The sequence below is a fragment of the Babylonia areolata genome, chromosome 31 (assembly GCF_041734735.1).
Source record: "Babylonia areolata isolate BAREFJ2019XMU chromosome 31, ASM4173473v1, whole genome shotgun sequence".
In the NCBI taxonomy this organism is placed as follows: domain Eukaryota; kingdom Metazoa; phylum Mollusca; class Gastropoda; order Neogastropoda; family Buccinidae; genus Babylonia; species Babylonia areolata.
Genome location: NC_134906.1, coordinates 13,246,258 through 13,260,161, shown reverse-complemented (window position 1 = coordinate 13,260,161; position 13,904 = coordinate 13,246,258). Strand labels below are relative to the sequence as shown.

Below are 13,904 nucleotides of genomic sequence, written 5' to 3'. Positions count from 1 at the left end.
GACACAACACCGTAGCCAAACAGGGGCTTGAACTCTGATCACTGCATGATGACCACCACTGGACAGATCAGACGTCTAAAGACTGATTCTGTCATTGTGCCTCCTACGCCTTACTACAGCGCTTAACACAAAAACAGCAAGATTATCCAGCTCACTTTGTAACAAGACTACCTAGATTACTATCCAATTTGACACAAAAACATAAAGATTTGATTACTACTTAATACAAAAATATCAAAATTATCTAGACCACTACTTCACACAAACATATCAAGATCATCTAAAGTTACTACTTCACACAAAAATATCAAGATCATCTAGATTTAATTCTTCAACCAAAATATACAAAGACTATCTAGATTCACTGATACTTCACACAAAAATATCTTCATTTAGCGATTTACTGCTTAACACACCTAAAACACACAAAAAATCATCACAGCACAGGAAAGCTTTTTAAAAAAATTTTCTTAGAAAAGTATCACTACAATGTTATGAAAACATAGCACCAAAAAAACAGAAAATCTGAAAACACCCAATGCACAAAACAACTATATCTTTACGTCTCAACCAAGCCCTGTCTGCCAACACAATGAACAGATTCAGTAGTGCATAACATGAGCATGCCGCACGCTGACATGTGCCAGCATGTTCGTTCGTTCTTTAGTTTAACGTCTTTTCACTGTAAGTGATATTAGACGAGGGAAGGAAAAAAATCGAGTGGGAGGAGGGGGAGGGGGGGGAATTACTGTGTACGCATACGAGTAAGTGAAAGTGTGTGTGTGTGTGTGTGTGTGTGTGTGTGTGAAAATTACTGATTTAAGTTTTGTTTAAAAAATAAACAAAAAAACCCATAACAATATAACATATTTCTAATGAAAAACTAACAACTATAACAGCGAACCAACTGGACTATTTAACAAGGAGTTGAAAAAGTCATACATTAGTAATGGACTGCTGAAGATCGTCAACACTGAAGATGATTTCAGTTCAGGGATTTGAGACTCAAACATATCGCAAGTTGGTATATGATCGGTTGTTATGTGAGCACCACAGATGCAAGAAACATTACTGACATATTTTGTCCTAAAACATGTGTCTGTTTACAAGTTCTCATAATTATGTCCATTATATCTCAGTCTCTCGCAACCAGATTTCCTTTTTCTCTCTTTTTTTTAAAATCTATTTCCCCAATGCACAAGTCGGACGTATACTTCAGGTATTAATATGGGTGACTGAATTTGGTAATGCTGGAAGTTTGTAATGTGACTGATTTTTGTAATGCTCTAAGCCCAACACTCGGCTTATATCACAGATTGACTAAGTTTACATTTAGGCCAACAGCAAAGTGAGAGCTGTATTATCAATGGTTTCTCCAGTCAATGGGAAATCATTTACAACCTGGTCTTTTGTGAAGGACTATGACTCTCAAACTAGGAGGCAAAATTGCACTGGCTCTTTGTGCTGCAGCCTTGTGGGCTTGTTGGCCTTTGGGAACCATCCCAACGCGGACTGTCCTAAAACCCTCTTGGCCGAGAGAATGAGGGTGTAACTTGGGCAAGACACTCTCCACTATAATCAAATTCTAGCCCAGATAGTCAGAACAGCAGTTGCCTCCTCTGCTGTTCTGATGGTCATCAACTGACTATCATATATATAAGTTTGTAATGCTGATTTGGCGATGTGTGTGACACTTCAACAGACTACTGTGGTGGTCAGTGTTCTAAACAAGTTTAGGTAGGGTCTTATTTTATCATTTTTGACTCACTAATGCATGTAAGATAATGATTATCATGGCGTCACCGTGATTTTACCTTGATTATGGCAATTCATGCAATAAGAGAACAGCTCCACATCACATACACATATGACACACTTATTGACATACAAAACAACAAAGATAACTGCTCAATTATGAACAGCAACTGAATAGGACTGTGTGTATTTGGTGAAGCCAGATTTCCTCTGAAAAAGACTCGGTACAGACAAACACAAGGAGGAGTTTCTTGCAAAGATGCATCAATATCAGAGGGTTAAGTCTTAAGACTGAACCAAACCAGACATATGCCAGAATGCTGCCCTCAGATGAGCACCACCAGGGAAAAGAAAGAGAAGCAGACCGCGTTGAAACAAAACCTCTGTTTAAATCTGGACTCAAGACACATTTGTACATATCAGCTTTCATGGATGTCTAGGTGCTGGCATGTGTGTGTGTGTGTGTGGTGTGTGTGTGTGTGGTGTGTGTTGTGTTGTGTTGTGTTGTGTTGTGTTGTGTGTGTGTGTGTGTGTGTGTGGTGTGGTGTGGTGTGGTGTGGTGTGGTGTGGTGTGGAGTGGAGTGGTGTGGTGTCACGTGTGTGTGTGTGTGTGTGTGTGTGTGTGTGTGTGTGTGCATACTTTGCACTGACATATTGCAATCATCTCACATGTAAGTCTTGATTACAGAGCTTTGTGTTGTTAGTTTCTGTCACCTTTTTTCTTCTTCCAATACCAACACTGATGTTAATTGTTAGCACTCTGGTTTAATCAATTCAGCTTGATTGAGTTCACAAGTAAAACAGCTGCACAGACACGAATGCACAATCACACAAACTTCACCCCACCCCCACCCACCCCCCGGCCCCCAAAAACTCCACCCACCTCTTCACAAAATCACATCTGCTGAGCAAAAAGACAAAAAAAAAAACCCCAATCCTTCCACCACCATCTTCCGCCAGATCTTCTACCCGCCACGAGAATCTTCCGGCACCTGCAGCAGCAGATCACGCATGTCCAGCAAGCTCTGCTTCAGCACGTTGGCAAACTGGTCCGAGTCCGTCTCGGAGCACACGTGGAGGGCGGAGAGGGAGAAGTTGATGCTGGACGTCTGGGGGTTGTAGCAGCCGCCAAACCCATCGGGTACACTGGGGCCGAAGGACATGACCGCATCGTGCTTGGTGGCCACCTGGGTGAGGGGGGGTGTAACGAAGAATCAATGTCGAGTTGGAGTGGGGGGGGGTTGGAGGTAGGGTGGGTGGGTGAGGGGCCGGGGGTGCGGTGTGTGAGTGTGTGTGTGTGTGTGTGTGTGTGTGTGTATTTTTTGCCTTCTAGAAACGTTACAAAATCTGTGCATGAGTGTGTGTCTGTGCGCATGAGTGTGTGTGTGGTGTGTGTGTGTGTGTGTGTGTGTGTGTGTGTGTGTGTGTGTGTGTGTGTGTGTGTGTGTGTGTGTGTGTGTGTGGTGTGTGTGTGTGTGTGTGTGTGTGTGTGTGGTGTGTGTGTGTGTGTGTGTGTGTGTGTGTGTGTGTGTGTGTGTGTGTGTGTGTGTGTGTGTTGCCTTCTACTAGAAAAACATTACATAATTTGTGCATACGTATGTGTGCACGTACATGCATTTGTTTTTCTAGAAATGTTACATAATTTGTGTGTGTGTGTGTGTGTGTACCTGTGTGTTTGCCAAGCCAATGATGCTGTTAGTGCTTGTTTTCAGTGGGTGATATGTGTTGTAATGTTGATTCTTACTGTGGTTGTTGTTTTTATTTGTGTGTGTGTTTACACACATTTGTGAGTCCAGACAGACCTCTACACTCTGGCTGGCTGGTTGGTTGGTTGGTTGGTTGGTTGGTTTGTGTTTGTGTGTGTGTGTGTGAAAGTGCCTATGGTAAACTTCAATAAATTCATTTTCTCCAGAAGTACTTTGTAAGCATCAACTACAGCATTAAAATAGGGGGAAAAAACAGTTGTTTCCACACATTCTCATTATAATGACAATGCATTTCTGGGAGGTGCATAAAAAAAATATAAAGATGCCAAAAATGTTTCCAAAGTCACGTTACAGTTATATTTCTATTCCTCACGCATAAACCTTAGCACTTTATGCAATATACTGACACACTGATAAATAGTCATCATCCTATCATTTTTTGTTTAAAATAGGAACTTCTGCTTAACATGGAAATTACACTGATGTATCCATCTCCTAGGAGCAGCAAAATTTGATCACATACTGGGACATCAATCTGAACATCGGATTTAAATATATAATGCAGGCACAGAAAGGTTATCATGTTTTTTATGCACACAGTGAAGACTTTTGATAGTGAGTTACAAAATTTCTTCTACATAACAAGTGAGGAAGACTATCATTGTTGTTTTACACTGTATGTGAAGACTTTTGATTCTGAGGTAGGAAATTTATTCTGTACCTTCTTCTTCGTTTGTGGGTTGCAACTCTGATGTCCACTTGTATGCACGAATGGGCTTTGACATGTGTGACCAATTTTATCCCTGTCATGTAGGCAGTTACACTCCGTTTTCGGAGGGGGGGTGGGTGGGGGTGGGGGGAATGGGAGGAGAGGTTTATGCCGAGTATGTTCCTGCTTCTAAAATCCATGAATTATTGGATCTTTAACGTGTGTATTTGATCTTCTGCATGCATGCACACATCACGGAAGGGGGTTCAGGCACTAGCAGGTCTGCACATCTGCTGACCTGGAAGATCAGAAAAATCCACATCCTGAAAGTCCAACACTTTGACCTCTCAGCTGTTGCCCCTGTCAACATCACAGTGAGGAAGGCTATTGTGTCTTGCATGCAATGTGAAGACTTTTGATAGCAGAGTTATGAAATTTCTTCTACACCACAGTGAAGAGTGCTATTGTGTTTTGCTCTCCACTATTTGTATTTGTATTTGTATTTCTTTTCATCACAACAGATTTCTCTGTGTGAAATTCGGGCTGCCCTCCCCAGGGAGAGCGTGTCGCTACACCACAGCGCCACCCATTTTTTTTTCGTATTTTTCCCTGCCTGAAGTTTTATTTGTTTTTCCTATCGAAGTGGATTTTCCTTCAGAATTTTGCCAGGAACAACCCTTTTGTTGCCATGGGTTCTTTTACATGCGCTAAGTGCATGCTGCACACGGGACCTCAGTTTATCGTCTCACTAGTGTGAAGACTTCATTTTGAGTACGGAAATTTCTTCTCTATCTTCTTTGTTTGTGGGCTGCAACTCCCGTGTTCACGTCTCGTATGCATGAGTGGGCTTTTACATGTATGACTGTTTCTACCCCTGCCATGTTTAGGCAGTTATACTCCATTTCTGGAGGGGGATAGGGGAATAGGGGGAGGGGTGCATGCCAGGTATGTTCTTGTTTCTATAACTTACCGAACACTGACATGGATTACGAGATCTTTAACATGCAAACTTGATCTTATGCATGCACGTACACATGAACGTGGCTCACACACAACCAGGTCTGCACATCTGTTGACCTGGAAGATCGGAAAAATCTCCAACCTTTACCCACCAAGCACCATGACCGGGGAAACAAACCCCAGGCCCTCATGACTGTAAGTCCAACGCTTTAACCACTCAATACGGCCAGTCCTCTCTTCTCCTCTACACAGACCCCTCGGATGTCCAGTGGGTGTCTGAATGACCCAACCTTTAGCTTCCGTCGTCAGAACTGTGGTTTTCTTTGTCAACATTCACCTCTTCAGTATAAGAGCCTTCCGCTTGCAATATTTTGATGGTGGTAATTGGAGTGAAACGCTGTTAACGTCTTCTCTTTCGCCGTTCGTATGGAGAGAGTTAATTCTAAGATGGGAAATTTCCTCCGCATCACAGAGAATGCAGAAAGTGACCAACATGCCCCCACACACACGCACCTGACTGGTGGACAGGCGAAAGTAGGTGCTCTCGGTGAAGGACGTGTCCAGGTGAAGGGCGGGAATGTTCTGCCCGCTCTCCAGCGCTGCCAGCTTGAAACCCAGCAGGTGACGGTCGATCCCCTGACCGGCAACCACCTGGATGGGCAGAAGTTTTCGTGCATGATAGTTACAGAATACAGTAATGTAGGGAGGACAATCTGTTCCCTGACTGGCAACGATATGGATCGGGAGAAGTTTTCATGCACGTTAGTTACAGAATACAGTAATGTATGGAGGACTATCTGTTCCCTGACCGGCAACGATATGGATCGGGAGAAGTTTTCATGCATGTTAGTTACAGAATACAGTAATGTAGGGAGGACAATCTGTTCCCTGACTGGCAACGATATGGATCGGGAGAAGTTTTCATGCACGTTAGTTACAGAATACAGTAATGTATGGAGGGATATCTGTTCCCTGACTGGCAACGATATAAATGGGGAGAAGTTTTCATGCACGTTAGTTACAGAATACAGTAATATAGGGAGGACTATCTGTTCCCTGACTGGCAACGATATGGATCGGGAGAAGTTTTCATGCACGTTAGTTACAGAATACAGTAATATAGGGAGGACTATCTGTTCCCTGACTGGCAACGATATGGATCGGGAGAAGTTTTCATGCACGTTAGTTACAGAATACAGTAATATAGGGAGGACTATCTGTTCCCTGACCAGCAACGATATAAATGGGTAGAAGTTTTCATGCACGTTAGTTACAGAATACAGTAATGTAGGGAGGGATATCTGTTCCCTGACTGGCAACGATATAAATGGGTAGAAGTTTTCATGCACGTTAGTTACAGAATACAGTAATGTAGGGATGGATATCTGTTCCCTGACCAGCAACGATATAAATGGGTAGAAGTTTTCATGCACGTTAGTTACAGAATACAGTAATGTAGGGAGGGATATCTGTTCCCTGACTGGCAACGATATGGATCCGGAGACTTTACTTTATTAACTATTAATGGTGATTACAAAATTCAAAATAAATAATAAAACATTTCAAATACGCACTCCTCCAATAATTCTTCTTCTTCTGTCTTCGTGGGCTGCAACTCCCACGTTCATTTGTATATATATGAGTGGGCTTTTATGTGTATGACCATTTTTACCCTGCCATGTAGGCAGCCATACTCCACTTTCAGGTGTGTGTATGCTGGGTATATTGTTTCCACAACCCACCGAACGCTGACATGGGTTACAGGATCTTTAATGTGCATCACTGATCTTCTGCTTGCGTATACACACGAAGGGGGTTCAGACATTCAGCAGGTCTGCACATATGTTGACCTGGGAGATCGGAAAAAAAATCACCACCCTTTACGCACCAGGTACCATCACCGAGATTCAAACCCGGGACCCTCAGACTGAAAGCCCAACGCTTTAACCATTCGGCTATTGCGCCCGTCTTAAGATAAACGTTTCAGGGGGACAGACAGACCATCAGTGTCCTGTACCTCGTTGGTATAGTTGCGGTGAGATTTGACCGCTTGGTGCAGCAGCGCCACCTTGGCTGCGGCAGGCAGGGACTTGTTCTCCATGCCCTGAGTGAAGGCGTGGCTGTCGACCGAGCATGAGCGAATGGTGTCCGTGCGGCCCAGCTGAAACCGTCGCAGGGAGCCCGACTCGTAGGTGGCGCAGGGCTGCCGGAACAGCCTGGGAAACAGGGAAGAAAAATGCACAACATAACGCATGTATCTATCTATATTTCATCAAGTCATGCACTGCGACTCTTGAGATGCAGATGATAGCCAAGATGCAACAGAAGATACCGACATTCATTAACACCTGCCCATGGCACGTTTCTCACATCCGGTGGACAGACACAAACAGTAACAGAGGAAGGAAGAAAAACGCACAATACGATAAAAATAATACTGGTAATAACAATAATCATAATGATGATGATGATGATAATAATAATAACAATAAGAAGAAGAATAATATTACAATAATAACAATAATGATAATAACAATAACAGTATTAATAATATTAATAATAATGAACATAATAATGGACATTTACATCGTGCATTTTTCCAGAAATACTGCTTAAAAGCGCTTTACATTTCATTCTCCCTCCCCCTTCCTTCCACCCCCTCCATAATCCACACAAACACACACACACACGCACACAAAAAAAAACATGCCAAAATACACTCGCGCAGTTGAACATTGGAAACCACCAACCCACCCATGACGCCCTGTAGAAAACACATTCCTGGAACACACACCACACACACACACACACGCAAGCACCCCACTACACACAAACACACGCACCTGCAAGCTCCCCACTATACACACACACACACCCATAAGCACCTCCCTACACACACACACACACACACACACACACACTCATAAACACACCCGCAAGCACCTCCCTACACACACACACACACACCCGCAAGCAACCCCCTACACACACACACACACACACACACACACCTGCAAGTGCCCCTACACACACACACAAACCCGCAAGCACCCTGCTACACACACTCACTAATGGCAAACAGATTCCCCACAATAAAGCATGCATTTAGAACCAGATCATCCCAAGACCAGCACTGGAAAATTACTGTTGTTGGAAAAGATGTATTTTCAGAGCGATATAAGCATACATACATTTAATCGGTCAATGAGCTTTATAACAACTCTTGAGACGTGGATGATTATAACGAAGATGACGCAGCAGAACATACAGACATTCACTGACACAGAGGTGGATGATGATAACCAAGATGACGCAGCAGAACATACAGACATTCACTGACACAGAGGTGGATGATGATAACCAAGATGACGCAGCAGAACATACAGACATTCACTGACACAGAGGTGGATGATGATAACCAAGATGACGCAGCAGAACATACAGACATTCACTGACACAGAGGCGGATGATGATGACCAAGATGACGCAGCAGAACATACAGACATTCACTGACACAGAGGTGGATGATGATGACCAAGATGACGCAGCAGAACATACAGACATTCACTGACACAGAGGTGGATGATGATAATGAAGATGACGCAGCAGAACATACAGACATTCACTGACACAGAGGTGGATGATGATAATGAAGATGACGCAGCAGAACATACAGACATTCAAACTGAGGTGGATGATAACCAAGATGACGCAGCAGAACATACAGACATTCACTGACACCTGCCTGAGCAGCACTTCAACCCCAAATCAGCCTCACAAACCAGACGTACACCACACCAAGAACAGCAGCCAGGATCTCCACCCCCTAGCTGACCACGACTTCCCACTCAGAGTGCCAGAGGGACAGCCAGGACCCAAGCTATGACTGCCAGCCAGGACCTCACCGACCAGTCAACAGCCAAGCCCACCCCCCAGGGACACCCCCCTCACACACACACACCCTCCACCCCCCTCCTTCCCCCACAACACCAGATGGACCCCCCCAATCAGACAGACAGCCCTCAAACAATGCAACCTTCATCGAACCAAAACCTCAGCCCAGAACAACTTGACCTTGGTTTCAAGCACTTTGGTTTCCAAAGGCTGTTATGCTGTGGGGGGGGGGGTGAGCAGCAGTCAGGGTAAACTCTCACTGCTCTATAAAAATGCTCCCAAGGCGTGCATCTCAAACAGCCTCTGTCAGCCAAAGCCCAGCTCTTGGCCTTCACGTGGCGGAGCCGATTCCACCAACAAGGAGAAGGAGTGAAGGCAGGTAACTGTCAACTTAAAACCAGTCACTTGAGATTAATGGTGCTTGTCAGCCTTAGGTGGCAGTCCGTCAAGGGGAAGGAAAACCCTGACTCCAAACCTCCGCTGCCTTGAGACTATACCCTCTTAAGGGAAAGACTTCCAGAGTAAGCCCTGAGGAAATACAAAGGCTGGTGATGCTCTTCAGTCTTGGCCGGCAGATCACCAACAAGAGGGAAACTCAGACAAAAAAAATAACCTCAAAAAAACAATGCTGAAGATGGATGTACTGGGCCTCTGTGGCACATAACTGCAGTACAACGCAACTACATGTTAAGAATGTGAAGCATTTTCAACATCCAGTGGCCAGAAATAACAGCAAAGGGCAGGACAAGAGCCAGTCACCAAACAGATCCTGAGGAGGAAGTGGGGCTGCACTGGACACACCCTCAGGAGGAAGCCAACATCCAGCATCACCCACCAGGGTCTGACCTGGAACCTGCCGGGGGGGGGGAAAAAAAAGAAGGAAAAAAAGGGGGGACGGCCCAGAAACAGCTCAAGGCGAGGCACGGAAGTGGAGCTGAAGAAACTGGGGATCAACTGGACAGAAGCAGAAACATTCACTTCCTTGCTGAATTTTCTGCCACTACAGACAGGGTAAACTCTACTGTTCTCATTACTCTCATTGTTCTCATTGCTGTATCCACCATATGCAGCTGCTCCAACCTTTTTGAGGGGAAGGTGGTCTACTTTTTTTTTTTTTATAATCTGTGGTCTAAGGGAAGCAACCTCTGCAGACCGTTTAACATAAGGCTCCAGCTGATGAGACACAGTTAATGCCCCTTGTGGCAGTGATAGTTTCAGTTTAAAGGCGGCAGCAAAGTATGCAGACTGATCCATTACGACGTATTACACCACAAGTGATTAAGCAGCAGTGCCCTTTGGTGTCTGGCCTTCTGGTAACCTAACACTGAAAGTTCCCTGTCGACTGCTGTAGCTGGGACTGCAACAGGACCCGGGCATGACTGTGTGCAAGGCACTCCAAATGAGCGACATGGGAGCAATGCCACTGAAATGGTGCAGATGACAGAGCAGCCGAAACAAAAAATAAAAAATAAAAATAAAAAAGCAGCTTTCTCTCTCACACACGCATGTAATGGTATGCATGTGGAGTGATGGCCTAGAGGTAACGCGTCTGCCTAGAAAGCGAGAGAATCTGAGCGCGCTGGTTCGAATCACAGCTCAGCAGCTGATATTTTCTCCCCCTCCACTAGACCTTGAGTGGTGGTCTGGACGCTAGTCATTCGGATGAGACGATAAACCGAGGTCCCGTCTGCAGCATGCACCTAGCGGACGTAAAAGAACCCACGGCAACAAAAGGGTTGTTCCTGGCAAAATTCTGCACTTCGATAGGAAAAACAAATAAAACTGCACGCAGGAAAAAAATACAAAAAAAATGGATGGCGCTGTAGTGTAGCGACGCGCTCTCCCTGAGGAGAGCAGCCCGAATTTCACACAGAGAAATATGTTGTGATAAAAAGAAATACAAATACAAATACAAATGTACGCCTACCCACCCACCAATCCACTAGCGAACACACACAAACACCACAATACAATCTTTCAACAAGAAAAACTAAAGCCTGACAAACAGACAAAAAAAAGATGACAAGAAATACCTGTAATAAGCAAGCTGCAGAGCCACCTGTATGAAAGCATCAGGGCTCATGCGACACTTCTTGGGGAAGTCCTTCCCAAAGTCCTCAAACGTAAACACTGTGATCTGAATGTCATTCACCAATCTGCACACACACAATTCTATGTACGTTACTTGGATCTGGGTACAAAACAGGCTGTTCAAATCAAATCTCGACAGATTACTATCCAACATGCGCATGCTATTCACTGGTGGTGGGAGCGACATGTCATTTTGATCAAACCTCAACAGATTTTTATCCAACTAGTGTGACAATGATCACAATGAATGAACACACTCACAGAGTCCCAAACTGCACACTCCCACACATAACACACACACACACATTCCCACACATAACACACAAAGTCCCACACTTAACACACACAGTCCCACACTGAACATACACAGTCCCACACTACACAGTCCCACACTGAACAAACTTACACAGTCCCACACTACACAGTCCCACACTGAACACACAGTCCCACACTGAACACACACAGTCCCACAATGAACATACACACACAGTCCCACACTGAACACACACACACAGTCCTACACTACACAGACCCACACTGAACAAACACACACAGTCCCACACTACACAGTCCCACAATGAACATACACACACAGTCCCACACTACACAGTCCCACACTGAACAAACACACACACAGTCCCACACTACACAGTCCCACACTGAACACACACAGTCCCACACTGAACACACACAGTCCCACACTACACAGTCCCACACTGAACATTAACACACACAGTCCCACACTACACAGTCCCACACTGAACAAACATACACAGTCCCACACTACACAGTCCCACACTGAACACACACACACAGTCCCACACTACACAGTCCCACACTGAACACACACACACAGTCCTACACTACAGTCCCACAATGAACATACACACACAGTCCCACACTACACAGTCCCACACTGAACAAACACACACACAGTCCCACACTACACAGTCCCACATTGAACAAACACACACAGTCCCACACTACACAGTCCCACACTGAACAAACACACACACAGTCCCACACTACACAGTCCCACACTGAACAAACACACACACAGTCCCACACTGAACAAACACACACACAGTCCCACACTGAACAAACACACACACAGTCCCACACTGAACATACACACACAGTACCACACTACACCGTCCCACACTGAACAAACACACTTTCCCACACTGAACACACAGTCCCACACTGAACAAACACACACAGTCCCACACTGAACAAACACCCACAGTCCCACACTAAACAAACACACACACAAGCACAGTCCCAGACTACACAGTTTCACAATGAACATACAGTCCCACACTACACAGTCCCACACTGAACAAACACACACACAGTCCCACACTACACAGTCACACACTGAACAAACACACACAGTCCCACACTGAACAAACACACACACAGTCCCACACTGAACAAACACACACAGTCCCACACTAAACAAACACACACACACACACACAAGCACAGTCCCAGACTACACAGTCCCAAACTGAACACACACAAAACACAAACAGAAACACTGAAGACAGCACTCACGAAGTCAACTCTTGATCTGCGAGCCTCAACGCATCGTGTGTTTTAGCAGTCAGCGCCAGGTCAAGGCGTCGAGGGGGCCTAACATCCGCTGCTGGAAGGTCCCCCTCTCGCTTACGGACTCTGGTTGACATAACATGAATCTCTGAACACACACAGAATGGAGTGACCTAAAAAAAAATTTTTTTTAAAAGAAAGAAAAGAAAAGAAAAATGGACAGAGGGAAACAAAGGAATAGATTTTTGTTGCTGTCGTTGTTAATCAAATAATTCAATATACTTATAAGGCATATAAAGGACTTTTCTTTTTTCCAAAAAGGAAATTTTCTATCTAAAATTACGTTTAAATAACATACTTACCGTGACCCAACTAGTGCAGACTCCGGCAGGGGTCTGACATTCGGCAGGGGTCTGACATTACTGTCCTGTGCAAACTACTATCCACCTATGCGGAGAAAACGAAACTACGGCCAACAACCCCCCAGAAGTAGGTAACCTCCCCTTAATTATGTTTCATATAACATACTTCCTGCAAACCACTGGTGCAGATTCCGTTCAAGCGGAGAAATTGAAAGTCACTGCGGCTAGTGACCTCCCTTAGCACACATTACCTCCCTTTTGCCTGCCTATACAGCGCCCCAATGGACAGTAAGGTAAGGGAGATCACAAGCTGCTGCTACTTTCGATTTCTCTGACTGAGCAAAGGATTATTTTTACAAAGGACAGGAATCAGACAACTACCAGAATCTGCACCACTGGGTTATGGTATACTATGTGTAAATACTGGAACAAAAGAAAAAAAAATGCTTCGAAAAGAAAATTTGGTACAAGTAGTCACATTCATGCAAAAAACCTTGAACATCCCCCTGACATTGACCATTTTGTTGTCAATTTCTCATCAGAGGATTAACTTTTTCACCGCCAAGTTTCTGTGTTAAAAAAAAAAACAACTCACCAGCGGCGAATATTTCAGATACAATGCTCTCTCTCAGTCACATGCTTCAGTTCATGTCACGAAACAACACAAAGGACTCGTTCACTTCAAACTTGCGTCAAAAATTCAAAAATGTCAAAAAATTCTATAACGCCCACAAAACAAAATTAATAAAATATAATAACAACGAAAAGACAAGAGAGGCAAGGCCTTCAAGACTCACTTGTGATACACTTAAAAAAAAAAAAAAAAAAAAATCCAAGCTTTTTATGTATCGAGTATAATTTCAAAATGTAATGTTT

General features: G+C 44.3%; 1 protein-coding gene across 1 annotated transcript in view; it reads right to left on the bottom strand.

Moving 5' to 3' along the window:
- Positions 1–2,300: 2,300 nt before the first annotated feature.
- The window catches only part of LOC143275826 (carnitine O-acetyltransferase-like), a 25,084-nt gene continuing 13,480 nt past the window's right edge, over positions 2,301–13,904 (bottom strand). The window contains exons 10-14 of the mRNA XM_076580109.1: positions 12,673–12,792; positions 11,058–11,180; positions 7,148–7,346; positions 5,644–5,781; positions 2,301–2,942 (exon numbers count right to left, since the gene is read on the bottom strand). Coding sequence (XP_076436224.1) covers positions 2,721–2,942; positions 5,644–5,781; positions 7,148–7,346; positions 11,058–11,180; positions 12,673–12,792 — 802 coding nt within the window. The 3' untranslated portion in view covers positions 2,301–2,720. The remainder of the gene's footprint in view (positions 2,943–5,643; positions 5,782–7,147; positions 7,347–11,057; positions 11,181–12,672; positions 12,793–13,904) is intronic.